The sequence below is a fragment of the Chelonia mydas genome, chromosome 24, assembly GCF_015237465.2.
Source record: "Chelonia mydas isolate rCheMyd1 chromosome 24, rCheMyd1.pri.v2, whole genome shotgun sequence".
Classification (NCBI taxonomy): domain Eukaryota; kingdom Metazoa; phylum Chordata; order Testudines; family Cheloniidae; genus Chelonia; species Chelonia mydas.
This window is the reverse complement of record NC_051264.2, coordinates 15,798,669-15,812,370: the sequence shown is the minus strand read 5'-3', so window position 1 is coordinate 15,812,370 and position 13,702 is coordinate 15,798,669. Positions and strand designations below refer to the sequence as shown.

Sequence of the window (13,702 nt, the reverse complement as noted above, 5' to 3'; positions counted from 1 at the left end):
ACTGAGGCCAGATCCCAGCTGGGGCCAATCGGCCGTCGCTCCATTGGAGTCAATGAGGCCAGATCCCAGCTGGGGCCAATCGGCCGTCGCTCCATTGGAGTCAATGAGGCCAGATCCCAGCTGGGGCCAATCGGCCGTCGTTCCATTGGAGTCAATGGGGCCAGATCCCAGCTGGGGCCAATCGGCCATCGCTCCATTGGAGTCACTGAGGCCAGATCCCAGCTGGGGCCAATCGGCCATCGTTCCATTGGAGTCACTGGGGCCAGATCCCAGCTGGGGCCAATCAGCCGTCGCTCCATTGGAGTCACTGGGGCCAGATCCCAGGTGGGGCCAATCGGCCATCGTTCCATTGGAGTCAATGGGGCCAGATCCCCACTGGTGAAAATCACTCCATTGAAGCTGTAGCCAGGATACCAGGGGAGATGGGTCCCCAGGTTGCTGGGGGAGGGGACACTGACATTGATGAGCCAGTGCCATGAAAACAATGACACATCCCAAGGCTTTGCAAGCCACCCCAAGGCATCCTGCCCAAGGATGAATGAGCCCCAGGAATGCAGACCCTCCCCCCCCCCAGGCCTCGTGCAGGGCTCTGGGTCCAGTGTCCTGTCCCTCCGCCTGGGTGTAGCCGCATCAGTTACTATTTGCATAGTTCTGATAGCATCCTTGCTGTGCAACAAAGGTGACGCCCCAGGCGTCCGTGCTACCTGGCGTGTGCCCAGACGGACATTCATGTGGGAGTGCCATGGGCTGGCTCACCCGTCCTTCCAGAGGGGAGATGGGTTTCCGATGGGGGCATTTATCACTGCAGGGTTTGCGCTTGGCATCTATGGACCCACCCTGTGCTCTTTTGCCAAGATAGCCCTTGGCCCAGGAGTCCTGGCTCCCAGCCCCCCTGCTCTCACCACTAGACCCTACTCCCCTCCCAGAGCTGGGGAGAGAACCCAGGAGTCCTGGCTCCCAGCCCCATCCCCCCCGCCCCACCCGCAGCTCCAACCAGTAGACCCCAAGCAGAGGAGCTGAATGCTGTCTTCCCCATGGTGGTAGGTTGCCCCATTAGCTGCCTATGAAACTTCCACAGATTTCCTCTAGGGGCCGCTGGGCCCAATCCGGCCGCAGAGCGAGGACTGGCTGGCTTGGGGGAGTGGGACACGGGGAGGGGGAATCCTGAGGGATGGAGTGGGAAGCATTTAGCCAGCTGGTGCCAGAGGGAGGGGCTAGCCCTGAGAGCCCCCTCCTTTCCCCTTGCCTATCCCGACTCCCAGCCCCACCTGTTCTAACGCACTAGTCCTCCCTCTTCTCCTGGAGCTGGGGATAGAACCCAGGAGTCCTGGCTCCCAGCCCCTCCACTCCAACTCACTAGGCCCCACCCCCAGTAGAACCCAGCAGTCCTGACTCCTGGGCTCTCACGTCTCACCCCACCTTCGCCATGACCCCGGGGAACTGGGGTGGGCACCCAGCTCCTGGCTGTGACAGGAGGCAAGGCAGCCCCGCTGGGGGACATAGCGGGGGCTACAGGCAAGGACCCCAATGCTGAGGTCACCATGGCCCCCCCTTCCCTTGCCCAGCTCTGAGAAACAGACACCCCCCTCCCCGCCTTAAGACACAGAGAACCAATTCCACCTCACGCAGGGCAGTGGCCCATCGGCACAGCCACAGGCACCCCTAGTACCTCACGTTGGACATCCGCCCGGTCAGGGTTATGTTCCGCGAATGGTTTTTTTTATTATTGACACCTGGGTTTATTATTTCTTTATGAGCCGGCTGGGAAAAATCTCAGAACACTGCACAAAGGTCATAAAATTCCTCGTGAGCAAAGGTCCCCGTTCGGTGAGGTTTCTCTCCACATCTCGGGAGGCAGATTGGCCGTGTCGCCGGTGGGGCTGGGCCTGGTCTCCCTTGTAAGGGTCCCCTCCCGTCCGCCCGAGAGAAGCCCAAAGACTCCAGTTGGACTAGACTAAACCCTGTGCCCCAGGGAGAGGAGGGGAGAGACCAAGACCAAGGCCCCTGGCCCCGTACTCTGCTCGTGTGTGGCCCTGAGCAGAGGGTGCTCTGGGGCCACTCATAACGTTCCACGGGCCACGGGCAAAGCCCTCAGCTGTTGTGCTAAACACGGCCAAGCGGCTGTGACACGAGGCAGATATTGCTCAGCAGCTTCGAGACACTTCCACCTTCCCGGTACGCACCCCGCTGGCGTGCTGCAGCTAAACGGGGTGGACTCCTTTCTGCCGTCCAACTGTCAAGTGAGAGGTCCCATCAGCCGGGGGAGTAGAGAAGCTGGTCTCCTGGAAGAACAGGAGGAGTCACACCACCCTTCCTGGTTGTGGTGGCCCTGGGTCCATTTGCTCATTGCAGGAAGCTGGGCTGAGTTTCTTAAGCTCCTGTGTCCAGCCCACCCCAGTACGGGTGAGCCGGCCGTGGAGATCAGCCGGGTCTTGGAGCACCATGGAGAAACCCTATCTTGTTGATGAATTCCGAGGCCTGGCGTGGGGAGCAAAGAATAGGGAGATGGGTCCCATCAATGCCCCCATTTCGGAAGCCCTCAGCGTGCCCATCCACCAACAACCTCCTGAGCGTCACCCTCCTAGTAGCAGCACGTGGCTCCATGACAACAGTCCGGTGATTCATCTACCAACCCCGAACGGCCAGGTCCTGACCAGCAGCAATTGTGGGTGACGAATTTCCAGATGGCGACAGCCGCACGCTTCTCCGTGCTGAGGGGCGCTCTCATGAAGCTATTCCACCCCTGCAGCTCGGGGGTGAGCTCTGCGCAGATCTCCAGGGGCCTGGCCTGTCGTCCAGAAGTATTACCACCCCACTGCTGCTCACCCCAGGATGGGTGGCCCTGTCCCACCAGTTGGCGCTGGTTGACTGAGCCCAGAAGTGGTGCCCTACCAAGCAAAGTCGCTCCCCGGAGTCCATGGACACAACCAGCTGCTTGATTTCCTCTCCTATCAGTATCGTTGTGGCTGTCTCCAGTGCCATCTGGCTCTGTGATGGGCAAGAAGCGTGCATCAGCCTGTATCACTGCCCGATAGCCAGCGGTGTGGAAGTGGGGCTGGCTTGCCAAAGCCAAGCCAGAGGACCCGTCGGTCCCAGAATTCCAGGGGCTTCCCACAATGCGCGAAATCCCAGGATGCATAGAGGCAAGCGGCGGGAGGTTGCAGCAAGAGGCGCTTTCCTGGAAGGCTGTGTGGTTATTTGGTAAGCATGCAGCCTGCGGGGCAGTGTGGATGCAATGATTCAAAAGGGAAGCCAGTGTTCACGCATAGCTTTGGGAGAGTTATCCCTGATTAAAGTGGAAACACCAAATCTGAAATAACTTGCAAGCGTAGACAAACACTTATTTGGGAATATTGCTTCCCAGCCTTCAGTCCTAGACCTGGGGGAGGTAGAACTGTGGTCCCCACTCCATCCATTTCACTGCACCATCTGCGACTCCGCCATGGCCACGTTCTCCGGGGCCTCTGGCCAGACCCCAGGGCAGAGCCAGCCGAGCTGCAGCTTCTCCCAGGCAGCCTGCAGACACTCCAGGCAGATCTTCTGGAAAGACGAGGAGGAGAAGTAGAAGATGATGGGGTCGAAGCTGGCATTGAAAGTGCTGAGGAGCAGGACGTAGACTCTCCATTCTGGGCTCTTATTCTCCACAAAGCCCACCACGTGGGAGATGTTGAAGGGGGTGAAGCAGACCAGGAAGTGGAGAAACGTGGCTGCCACCAGCCCGATGGCCCGGCGCTTCCTCCCGGGGCTCACCAGTGGCAGGGAGCGTATGATGGCGATGAATCTGGCGTAGCAGAAGGCGGTGATTCCCAGCGGAAGGCAGAAGAGGACCAGGAACATCTCCAGGCGGACGGGCAGCAGGACAGCCAGCTGGTGGTCGGTGAAGGTAGCGTAGCAGCGGGTGAGGTTGCCCACTGTGTCGTTGCCCTTGGCCTGGTACTGGACCACGTAGATCACACTGCAGTGGGAGAAAGCAGCCACCCAGAACAAGGCCACGGCTGCCACGGCATAGGCCGGCCGGCGCCCTGTCTTGTAACGGAGGGGGAAGGCCATGCTGAGGTAGCGGTCAACGCTGACGCCTGTGAGCGAGAGGGTGGTCAGGTAGATGCTGCTGAAGAAGAGGAGGCCGGAGAGGGGGCAGAGGAAATCCGGCATCTTCCACTTCATCTCCCAGGAGGCCTCAGTGATGCGGATGGGCAGGAAGGCCAGCAGCACAAGGTCGGACACTGTCAGGTTGAGGAGCAGGACATCGGCGGGCAGCAGGCGCCGGCGGGCCTTCACCACGAAGGCGCAGAAGGCCAGCAGGTTGAGGGGCAGGCCTGTCACAAAGGTCACTGTGTAGACGGCCAGGGAGAGCTGGTAGCTGCCAATGGGAGGCATGGTGGGAAGAAGGGAGCGGCAGGGGCTGGGTTGACAATAGCAACCAGGGATCCACTAGGCTTTGGGATGGGAATGGAGATGGGTTGCCAATAGCAACGGGGGACCCACTAAGCCTTGGGATGGGGATGGAGGTGGGTTGGGGTCGCCAATAGCTACAGGGGACCCACTAAGCCTTGGGTTGGGGATGGAGGTGGGTTGGGGTTGCCAATAGCAACGGGGGACACACTAGGCCTTGGGACGGGGATGGAGATGGATATGGGTTGCCAACAGCAACAGGGGACACACTAGGCCTTGGGACGGGGATGGAGATGGATCTGGGTTGCAATAGCAACGGGGGACACACTACTCATTGGGCTGGGGCTGGAGGTAGGGCTGGAGCCAGGGCCAGGTTGCCAGTAGCCACCAGGGACCTAGTAGGCCTTGGGGTAGGGCTGGAGGCAGGGTCCCAGCAAGGCTCCTTAACTGCAGAGAGAGGAGAGACAGGTGGGATTAGTGAGCCCCCTTCGAGATCAGTCCTTAGACAAACACCCTGGGGCCGGAGGGGCAGCTCTTTCTGTCTGTGCAGCTCCTGGTGCAGCGGGGTCCTGGGGCACCTGGGTGATACAATAATGCATCTAAATAGCACTAGTAACATACAGCGCCTGGCGCCCTCGGGTCCTGAGTCAGAACTGGGGCTCCTAGGGGATAGTGAAACACGCCGAATAAATAGCAATAATGAAGTACAGCGCCTGGCACATGGGGGTCCTGGGCCAGGGCTGGGGTGCCTGGGTGCTACCGTAATGCACCTAATAAATAGCACTAATATAACATACAGCGCCTAGCGCAATGGGGTCCTGTGCCATGCCTGGCGGCCCCTCAATCCTAGCACAGTACAGATAAGAATATTATTTCTCATTCCATTCCATGGGAAACTTTCGAAAGCACTGACCCCGCCCCCCTTACACTCGAAACTTTGTTTTCTGAGTGATCATGTTGAAAGTTTTTTCCAAGAATTTGGGGGCAAAAAACTCCAAACTGTCCCCACACTTTGTCTCAGTCTCTGCCCCCTCCCCTTTTTTTTTATTCCCCCACCTCAAAAAAGAGGGTGGGAAAATGAAAACAGTGAGTGAAAGTGGGGAAATAAAAAAACTTTCACTCCCCCCCGCCCTTTATCTCACTGGGAAAAAAATCGCAGATTTGTAGATTCCAAGGCGTGAAGGGACCATTACGGTCATCCAGTCCCACTCTGAGCAGCGCCCAATCCGGGACCCCACGCTGGGGGTCCGGCCATTGGTCACGGATCACTCCCTCTCTGAGGCAGCAAGCCCCTGGGCCCAGCACCCACGGCGCCTCATCCGGTCTTGACCCCGCCTTCCATCTCTGCTCCAGCACTCTACGATATTTACATCATTCCCGGCCTGGAGCGAAACTTAGTGTTCCCCAAGAACTGCTATAAATCCTCCCGGCCCACAGCTTGACATCTCTTCCCACCGCGGTAACGCCAAGGGTTCCACCCTCCTACATCTCGCTTCTAGGGGGCTCTGGTAACTCAGGATCCTGGGGGTCTATCCCCAGCTCTCTGAAGGGAATGGAGTCTAGTGGTTAGAGCAGGGGAGGCTGGGAGCCAGGACTCCTGGGTTCTCTCCCCAGCTGTTGGAGGGGAGTGGGGTCCAGTGGCTAGAGTGGTGGGGTGGGGGCTGAGAGCCTGGGTTCTCTCCCCAGCTCTGGAAGGGGAGGGAGATCTAGTGGTTAGAGCGAGGAGACTGGGAACCAGGACTCCTGGGTTCTCTCCATAGCTCTGGGAGAGGAGTGGGGTTTAGTGGTTAAAGCAGAGGGCCTGGGAGCCTGGACTCCTGGGTTCTCTCCCCAGCTCTGGGAGGGGAGGGAGGTCTCGTGCTTAGAGCAGGGGTGGCCAACCTGAGCCTGAGAAGGAGCCAGAATTTACCAATGTACATTGCCAAAGAGCCACAGTAATACGTCAGCAGCCCCCCATCAGCTCCAGCCCGCAGCGCCTCCTGCCCGCCTGCAGCCCCTCCAGTCAGCGCCTCCTGCCTGCTGCAATCAGCTGTTTCGCATGCGCAGGAGGCTCTGTGGGGGAGGCGGAGGAGCGAGGGCACGGGGCAGGCACCTGGGGGGAAGGGGTGGCGTGGGGGCAGGGCCTGTGGCAGAGCCAGGGGTTGAGCAGTGAGCCCCCCAGCACACTGGAAAGTTAGCATTGGTAGCTCCAGCCCCAGAGTCAGCGCCGATGCAAGGAGACGCATATTAACCTCTGAAGAGCCACAGGTCGGCCACCCCTGGGTTAGAGCGAGAAGGCTGGGAGCCAGGACTCCTGGGTTCTCTCCCCAGCTCTGGGGGGAGTGGGGTTTAGTGGTTAAAGCAGAGGGGCTGGGAGCCAGGACTCCACCACAGCCACACCTGTCCCTGGGGTAATGGCCCTGCCAGACAAAGAGCAATGGGCAGAGGCTCCCAACCTTTCATGTGTGCCAAGGGAACACCATGCTCCCAGGGCGGTGGCTGGGGAGCCCCGTGGGGCTGTGGGGCTTAGTGGTTGAGCCCAGACACAGGAATAGGGGCAGACGGATGCCCTGTGACCAGAAGCTGTCACTCAGATGGATTGAGAAACGAAAGCTCCTGAGCTCTCAGAGAAACCACAACACTGAGTCATAACCCCCTGGGTTATGAAGAATGGAGCCCTGCGGTGGAGAACATGCCCAGAGCCAGCTCATCCCCAACCCTGGGGTCAGATCGGGGCTGGTGCCCGGTAGAGGGGAAAAGACTCCATGTCTCATGTCCCACCCATCTCACCTCGGAGCATTCACAGCTCTCTCCCTGATCTAAAAACCTACCAGGGCCCAGCTCCTCAGGAGAGATAGATAGATAGGGTGTATGGGGATGGATAGGCAGAGGGGGTGTATGGGAATAGATGGATGGATGGGGATGAATGGATAGATAGGGGGTGTATGGAAAGAAAGCGAGAGTGAGAGATAGGGTGTAAGAGGATGGATGGATAGATAGAGGTGGCTGTATGGGGATGCATGGATGGATGGATAGAGGGGGGTGTTTGGGGACAGACAAACAGATAAATAACCTCAGTGCAGTCTCTTACTCCATGTCCATCTCCGATTCTCTACCGGACCACTTCTCGGGGCAGAGCTGATCTCTCCTCTGGCCCTGGCTGGGTAAATCAGTCTCCTGTCCGGGGCGGGATCGATGTGACAGCTGATAGGGATAACACTTTGGAGCCCAAAATAAACCTAGGTGTGGATGCTTCAGGCAGCATAGGTGGGGAGGAAGAGGTAACCAGAGCACCAAAATAGACACCCTGTTCTCTGTAGCTGCCACTGACATCTGCACTGGGAAACTCCCTCCCTGAGAGGGGAGAATCTGCCTGTTCAACCACTAGAACCCACTCCCCTCCCAAAACTGGGGATAGGACCCAGGAGTCCAGGCACGCAGCCCCCACTGCTCTAACCCTTAGACCCCCATCTCCTGCCAGTGCCAGGGATAGGACCCAGGAGTCCTGACTCCCAGCCTCCCTGCTCTAACCACTAGACCCCACTAACCTGCCAGAGTTGGAGTTAGAATCCAGGAGTCCTGTCGCCCAGTCCCCACTCCCTTCTAACAAAAAGCACTTCCCCTGAGCTGTAGGAACTGAAGTCAGGTCTCCTTTTCCTGGTTCCTTTTCCTACTCACTGGAGCACAGTCTCTTGCACCCTCAGCTGTCCTGATCCGGATCAGCCCCTAGACCAGTATCCCTGCCTGGCCAACCAGTGGGCACAGGACGGGCGGCTGGGAGCCAAGCTCTGGACACCACATGGACCCCCTCCCCGACCAGAATTGGGGCCCACTGCCAGGCACTACGCAGACACGCAGCAAGCGTCTAGGAGATGAGCACCCCAAACTTGGAAGGCTTAGAGGTGGTGGGGTATGGGGCACAGGGCCTTTCCCCTCTAGGGGGTGCTGGCTCCCATCCGGCCCCACGCTGGTGGACTGGCAGGTTTGCGGGGGCAGGCAATGGGGAACGAGGCTTTTCCCCTCTAGTTTTGCTCTAGTGGCTCAGAGACCAACTCTCCCTTCCCCCTGCCAGTGTCCCGGGTCACGAAGCATCACTGGGCCCTGGGGACCCGCCCTCCACGCTCGCTGGCTGAACTCGAGCGATAGGAATGGCTGGGGCCGCTAGGCAAGACCTGAGCAACCAGGCCAGAGTTGGGGTTGCTGGCCCTGGAGTCCCCAGTTCAGGGCTCCCCTCCCCAAACACCCATCCCCCTTCCCTCCTCCCCAAACTCTGACCCCGGGTCAACTGCAGCTGGCTACAAAGCTTAGGCGGAGAGGGAAATTGGGGGTGGGGCAAGCCGGTAGATCCTGGGGAGCTGCGACAGTTTCAAGGAGCCCAGAGCCCACCCACAATAGTTTCCTTGACAATTTCTAGAAACCCTAGAGATAACCCTGATGTTTGTAGGAAGCCTAGAACCGATGGTTTCGAGGGAGCCCAGAGCCCCCCTTGATAGTTTATAGGGAGCCCCAAGCCTCCCTTGATAGTTTTGAGGGAGTCCCGAGCCCCCCATGATTGTTTTAAGGGAGCCCAATCATCATCTGTGGTGATTTTGGGGAAGCCCAGGGCTCAGCCACATAGTTTCTAGGAACCCAGCCCTGCTTCCCCTCCTAGAAGCTCCTAGGAACCGCAGCTCCTGCTCTGGACAGTTTCCAGTTGCCCAACCACCTCCTTCCGTGGGCAATTTCTAAAGAGCCCGCATCGAATTTCCAGCCTCGCCTCCAAACCACAGGGTCACCTGGCAGTTTCAAGCAACTTCTGCTTTTACCGAGCCCTAAAGTGGAACCAGAGGGAGGGAGGGAGGGAGGGGGGTGAAGGGGGCTGGATTGGTCCAGATCCTCTAGCTCCCAGCAGCTAGAATGTGGTCTAGGCCCAAGGGGTTGGGCAATATAGTTTTCATGTGCTGCCACCTAGTGGGCAAGGGGCAAACTGGAGAGTGCCCGGTCATTGATTCTCCCCTGCCCAGGCGTGTTGGACGGGCAGCGCTAAACCCAGGCCGAGGGGCAGCTGGGTCAGGGTCAGAGACCGAACAGGGCAATCAGAACTAGGACGGGAGAGGCTGTATCGGCTGCACCTCCCGCTGGGCCCTTCTCCCCATTTAGACAGAGGGAACCTGAGGCACAGAGCGAGGCAGGGACTCGCCCAGGGTCACACTGGCAGCTGGGAATAGGACCCAGGAGTCCTGGCTTCCAGCCCCCCTGCTCTAACCACTAGACCCCACTCCCCTCCCACATTTGGGAATAGAACCCAGGAGTCCTGGCTTCCAGCCCCATTGTGCTAGGAGTGCAGAGCACCCATATCAATGGGGGCCTGATCTCAGTCGAATGATGACTGGGAGTGGATGGGTCATTACACAAAGTAAAACTATTTCCCCATGTTTATTTCCTCCCCCCCCCCCCCCCCCCCCCGCTGTTCCTCAGACGTTCTTGTCAGCTGCTGGAAATGGCCCACCTTGATTATCACTATAAAAGGTTTTCTTCCCCCCCCTCCCCGCTCTCCTGCTGGTATTAGCTCATCTTAAGTGATCACTCTCCTTACAGTGTGTAGGGTAACACCCATTGTTTCATGTTCTCTGTGTAGATAAATCTCCCTACTGTATTTTCCACTGAATGCATCCGATGAAGTGAGCTGTAGCTCACGAAAGCTTATGCTCAAATAAATTGGTTAGTCTCTAGGGTGCCACAAGTCCTCCTTTTCTTTTGGCGGATACAGACTAACACGGCTGCTACTCTGAAACCTACAATAATAATATTAATAATAACGACCCCACTAGAGCTGGGAAAACTTTATTTATTACATCAACACGGATCCGTTAGTGGAATGCAATTTACAACTACTGGGCAAAAGAGTCAGCGGTAAGGTTTAGTGGTGAGACCCCGGGATGATCCCAACTGGCCCCAGCTAGAGGGTCTGGCCCCATTGACTCCCATGGAGCTACAGCCCATTGGCACCAGCTGGGATCTGGCCCCATTGCCTCTGTTCCTACTAACTCATTGATCGGTCCTGGAACATTCTTGCAGGAGTTGGGATTTCATTGACAGGAGATTTAGGATTCCCATTGAATTGTGGTTTGGAATATTTCTACGTCCAAGTTACAAAGACCTCCCAGTTACCTCGGACATTTCTCTAGCACCTTCCATCCCCCAAGGGTAGGAATCATGGCCTCAGTGCCAAAAGGCAGCCATCTCTGGGGCAGGGCAGCTGGGGAATAACTGCACAGTGACACCTCATAGAATGGCTCACCCAGTGCAGACCCACAGGACAGAGTTTAGTCTATTCCCCCAGTAGCGGAGTTAGCCGAACAGTCTATTTCGCCCTAGTGGGGTGAAGGGGTCTGGATCATCCTCTATATCCAATTCTCCCATGGCAGGATCCGTCCCATGGGGGTACGTAATGACCACGAGAAATCTGGGCCCTGCCGTCACTCCCCGCCTGGCCTCTCCCCACCCCCTCTCCCAGCCCAGTCCAGGATGTCCCCATCCTAAGGGGTCTTTCAAGACCACCAGTGGTCAAGGTCATGACCATGCATTCATGTCTCAGTGGAAAATGGCTACCTCAACCCCTAGTCCCGTCAAAACCAGACACCTCCTTGTCCTAAGGGGGATATGTACTGACCCATGGATAGGCCAGGTTCTTGGGCTCACGTGCCATCCAAGGTCAGAGACTACTAGTCCCATGGGGAATCTGTAATGGCCATGAATTTCCCGGTCCTTGGTCTTACGTCCTATCCAAGATCGGAGGTTCCGGGTGCCATGGGGAGTCTGTAATGGTCATGAATTTCCTGGACCTTGGTCCTGCATCCTATCCAAGATTGGAGGCTCCCAGCCCCATGGGGAATTTTTAAAGGCTCATGAGCAGCCAGGCCCCCAGCCCATCCAAGATTGCCAATCTCCCCAACTCCTGTCCCAACAGAGTTTGGTGTCTCCTTGTCCCATGGTCATTTGGAGCTCCCCACCCCGGGGCCTGTACTCCCCTGCAATGCAGCCCCCTTCTGAGGCTGCCTCTTGCCTGACTCCCTGTGACCCATGGTCATCTTCTGCCGGAAGGAGCTGCAACGCTGCCTCACCGAGTGCCACACCCAGGCCAGGCCATAGTCCTTGGCCGAGGAGAGGAAGTAGAAGATGAGCGGGTCCAGGAAGGCGTTGCAGGCACCGGGCAGCAGCGCCACCCTGCGCCACCAGACGTCTTCGCTGCGGGCGTAGCCCACCACGTGGGACAGGTTGTAGGGCCCGAAGCAGAGCACGAAGATGGAAAGAGTGGCCATGGCCAGCCGCACCGCCCGGCGCTTCTTCTGCTCATGGAGACGGGACTTGACAAGGACGTGGATGCAGCTGGCGTAACAGAAGACCGTGATCGCCAAGGGCAGGAAAAACAGGGCCATGGAGAGCTCCAACCGGACAGGAGCCAGCAGGGCCAGCTGCTCCGGGCTGAACTCCTGGTAGCAGGTGGAGCCGTTGCCTGTAAAGAGGGTGGCGTTGGCGCCCAGCGAAGTCTCCAGGATGAGCAGCAGGACGCCGTGAAAGCCCACCAGGATCCAGATGGCCACGCAGACCAGGCAGGAGTAAAGGGGCTTCTTGTAGAGCTGGTAGCGGATGGGGAAGGCGGTGCCCAGGTAGCGCCCGGCGCTGACCGCCGTCAGGAAGCAGGTGCTGGCGTAGAGCGTGCCGAAGTGGGCCAGGCTGTAGAGGGAACAGAGGAAGTTTGCTGGGGACCAGCCTGGGGGAACCACCTCCAGGATCTTCAGCGGCAGGATGAGGACGAAGGCCAGGTCCGAGAGGCAGAGGTTGATCATGTAGATGAGGTTGGGGGTGAGGCGGGCGCGGGCGCGGCGGTAGAAGATGTACAGCGCCAAGGTGTTGGCGGGCAAGCCCAGCAGGATGGTGACGAAGTAGACGGCCAGAGCCAGGGTGTCCAGCGGGTCCATGGTGCCGGCTCAGCGGGGGGTGGAGGGTGGCGGCATCTCAGCTGGGGCTGGAATGATACCAGGGATGAGCCCCCTCCACCGCGTCCCCTCGATCCACCCCCAGATCCTTGCCCCATCGTCATGTCCCCTAGATCCACCCCCCATCCTTGCCCCACGGCCGCATCCCCTGGATCCACCCCCCAACCCTGCCTCATGGTCACATCCCCTTGATCCACCCCCAGATCCCTGCCCCATGGCTGCACCCCCTGGATCAACCTCCAGATCCCTGCCCCACGGCCGCGTCCCCTAGATCCACCCCCTCCATCCCTGCCCCATGGCTGCATCCCCTAGATCCACCCTCCGATCCCTGCCCCATGGCCATGTCCCCTAGATCCACCCCCCGATCCCTGCCCCATGGCCATGTCCCCTAGATCCACCCCCAGATCCCTGCCCCACAACCACCTCCCCTGGATCCTCCCCACATCCCTTCCCCATTGCTGCAACCACTAGATCCACCCCCCATCCCTGCCTCCTGGATCTACCTCCAGTCCCTGCCCCTGGATGCACCCTTCAACCCTGCCCCACGGCTGCGCCCTCTAGATCCACCCCCCATCCTTGCTCCACGGCCGCATCCCCTGGATCCAGCCCCTAACCCTGCCTCATGGCCACATCCCCTCGATCCACCCCCAGATCCCTGCCCCACAGCTGCACCCCCTGGATCAACCTCCAGATCCCTGCCCCAAGGCCGCGTCCCCTAGATCCACCCCCCCCCATCCCTGCCCCATGGCCACATCCCCTAGATCCACCCCCCAACCCTGCCTGATGGCCACATCCCCTCGATCCACCCCCCGATCCCTGCCCCATGGCCGCGTCCCCTAGATCCACCCCCCAATCCCTGCCCCATGGCCATGTCCCCTAGATCCACCCCCAGATCCCTGCCCCACAACCACCTCCCCTGGATCCTCCCCGCATCCCTTCCCCATTGCTGCATCCCCTAGATCTACCCCCTATCCCTGCCTCCTGGATCTACCTCCAGTCCCTGCCCCTGGATCCACGCCCCAACCCTGCCCCACGGCTGCACCCTCTAGATCCACCCTCCATCCCTGCCCCACTGCCGTGTCTCCTAGATCCACCCCCAGATTCCTGCCCCATGGCCGGGTCCCCTCAATCCACCCCTATCACTGCCCCATTGCCACGTCCCCTAAATCCACTCCCCCCATCCCTGTCCCCCTAGATCCACCTCCATGTCCCTACCCCACAGCCATGTCCCCTAAATCCACCCCCAGATTTCTGCCCCACGTCCCTTAGATCCACCTCCTCATCCCTGCCCCACAGCCGCGTCTCCTAGATCCACCCCCCCAGATTCCTGCCCCACGGCCGCGTCTCCTAGA

General features: G+C 59.1%; 2 protein-coding genes across 2 annotated transcripts; both read right to left on the bottom strand.

The window, feature by feature from the left end:
- Positions 1-1,728: 1,728 nt before the first annotated feature.
- Positions 1,729-4,377, bottom strand: LOC102937384 (free fatty acid receptor 3). Its single transcript, XM_007071410.3, has one exon. The coding sequence runs from the start codon at positions 4,375-4,377 to the stop codon at positions 3,418-3,420; it is 960 nt and encodes a 319-aa protein (XP_007071472.2). The 3' UTR covers positions 1,729-3,417.
- Positions 4,378-11,327: 6,950 nt separating this feature from the next.
- LOC102937613 (free fatty acid receptor 2) lies at positions 11,328-12,332 on the bottom strand. Its single transcript, XM_007071411.3, has one exon. The coding sequence runs from the start codon at positions 12,330-12,332 to the stop codon at positions 11,346-11,348; it is 987 nt and encodes a 328-aa protein (XP_007071473.2). The 3' UTR covers positions 11,328-11,345.
- Positions 12,333-13,702: the final 1,370 nt, after the last annotated feature.

What these genes read in the sequence shown, in the direction of transcription:
- LOC102937384 (XM_007071410.3), bottom strand. Translation starts at nt 4,377, where the DNA reads ATGCCTCCCATTGGCAGCTACCAGCTCTCCCTGGCCGTCTACACAGTG.
- LOC102937613 (XM_007071411.3), bottom strand. Translation starts at nt 12,332, where the DNA reads ATGGACCCGCTGGACACCCTGGCTCTGGCCGTCTACTTCGTCACCATC.